Source organism: Hydractinia symbiolongicarpus, chromosome 3 (assembly GCF_029227915.1).
Source record: "Hydractinia symbiolongicarpus strain clone_291-10 chromosome 3, HSymV2.1, whole genome shotgun sequence".
In the NCBI taxonomy this organism is placed as follows: domain Eukaryota; kingdom Metazoa; phylum Cnidaria; class Hydrozoa; order Anthoathecata; family Hydractiniidae; genus Hydractinia; species Hydractinia symbiolongicarpus.
Genome location: NC_079877.1, coordinates 10,819,918 through 10,820,830, shown reverse-complemented (window position 1 = coordinate 10,820,830; position 913 = coordinate 10,819,918). Strand labels below are relative to the sequence as shown.

The window sequence follows — 913 nt, the reverse complement described above, 5'->3', positions numbered from 1 at the left end:
TCATTGATGTTTTATGCCATTTACTGTCATGAAGTCTTTGAATTTTTGACTGGGAAATGGTGGGTCATTATCGGTTATAACTTTAAAAGGTATTCCATGTGTTGAAAATATTTTAGTTAGTATTTCAATAGTCTGTTGTGCAGCAGTACTATTCGTAATTTCTGCTTCTGGATATCTTGAGAATTGATCTACGACTACTAGTAAATACTTCTCATTGGGTAACGGCCCTAGGAAGTCAATATTTAGCGTATGCCAAACGTCTGATGGTAACGTGGAAGGTTGCATAGGTGGTGGTGTATTTTGTTTGGTTGGATATCGTGCGCTGCAACGCACACTATATTGGATTGTAAAACGTCATTATAGTATTTAAAGATGTCTTTTAACCTGTTAAAACTACTTGGCTGTTGTGTACCCCAATGCCAAGGGTAATCCCTTTTTCTGAGTTCTCTTGAAGAGCTGGCAAGATGAACATAACTTGGTATAAAACGACTCAGAAAGTTAGTCATGCCAAAAAGGAGCGTACCTTAGTAATATTTCCAGGCGATTCCAGATTTTGAATTGCTTGTATCTTGGCTATGTTAGGGCTAATACATTCAAGACTAGAGAATACAAAATCTAATACTACCTGCTTTTTGTAAAATTTACATTTTTGTAGGTTCAATGTGAAATTGTATTGAGAGAAACTTTAGTTAGTGCAAGATCTAACTCTTTCTTTATTTCGTCCATATAAAATGATGTCATCTGTAATATTTTTGTGGGATTCCTCTAAGAAATCCACGGGTTTGCCCGTCCTTTTTATACCGCATCACGTGCGTCTCGCTACTTGCGCAGCTAAGCTACCATTTTGCGTGACAGACAGACAGACAGACGTAAACGGGTATTACAACATAGATCCACGGGTTCGCCTGTCCAT

General features: G+C 37.7%; 1 protein-coding gene across 1 annotated transcript; it reads right to left on the bottom strand.

Annotated features, from left to right (window-relative positions):
* Positions 1-913, bottom strand: LOC130636825 (uncharacterized protein K02A2.6-like). Its single transcript, XM_057446674.1, has 4 exons — positions 885-913; positions 524-599; positions 398-456; positions 1-334 (listed from the first exon to the last, which is right to left on the bottom strand). The coding sequence occupies exons 1-4, from the start codon at positions 911-913 to the stop codon at positions 1-3; spliced, it is 498 nt and encodes a 165-aa protein (XP_057302657.1).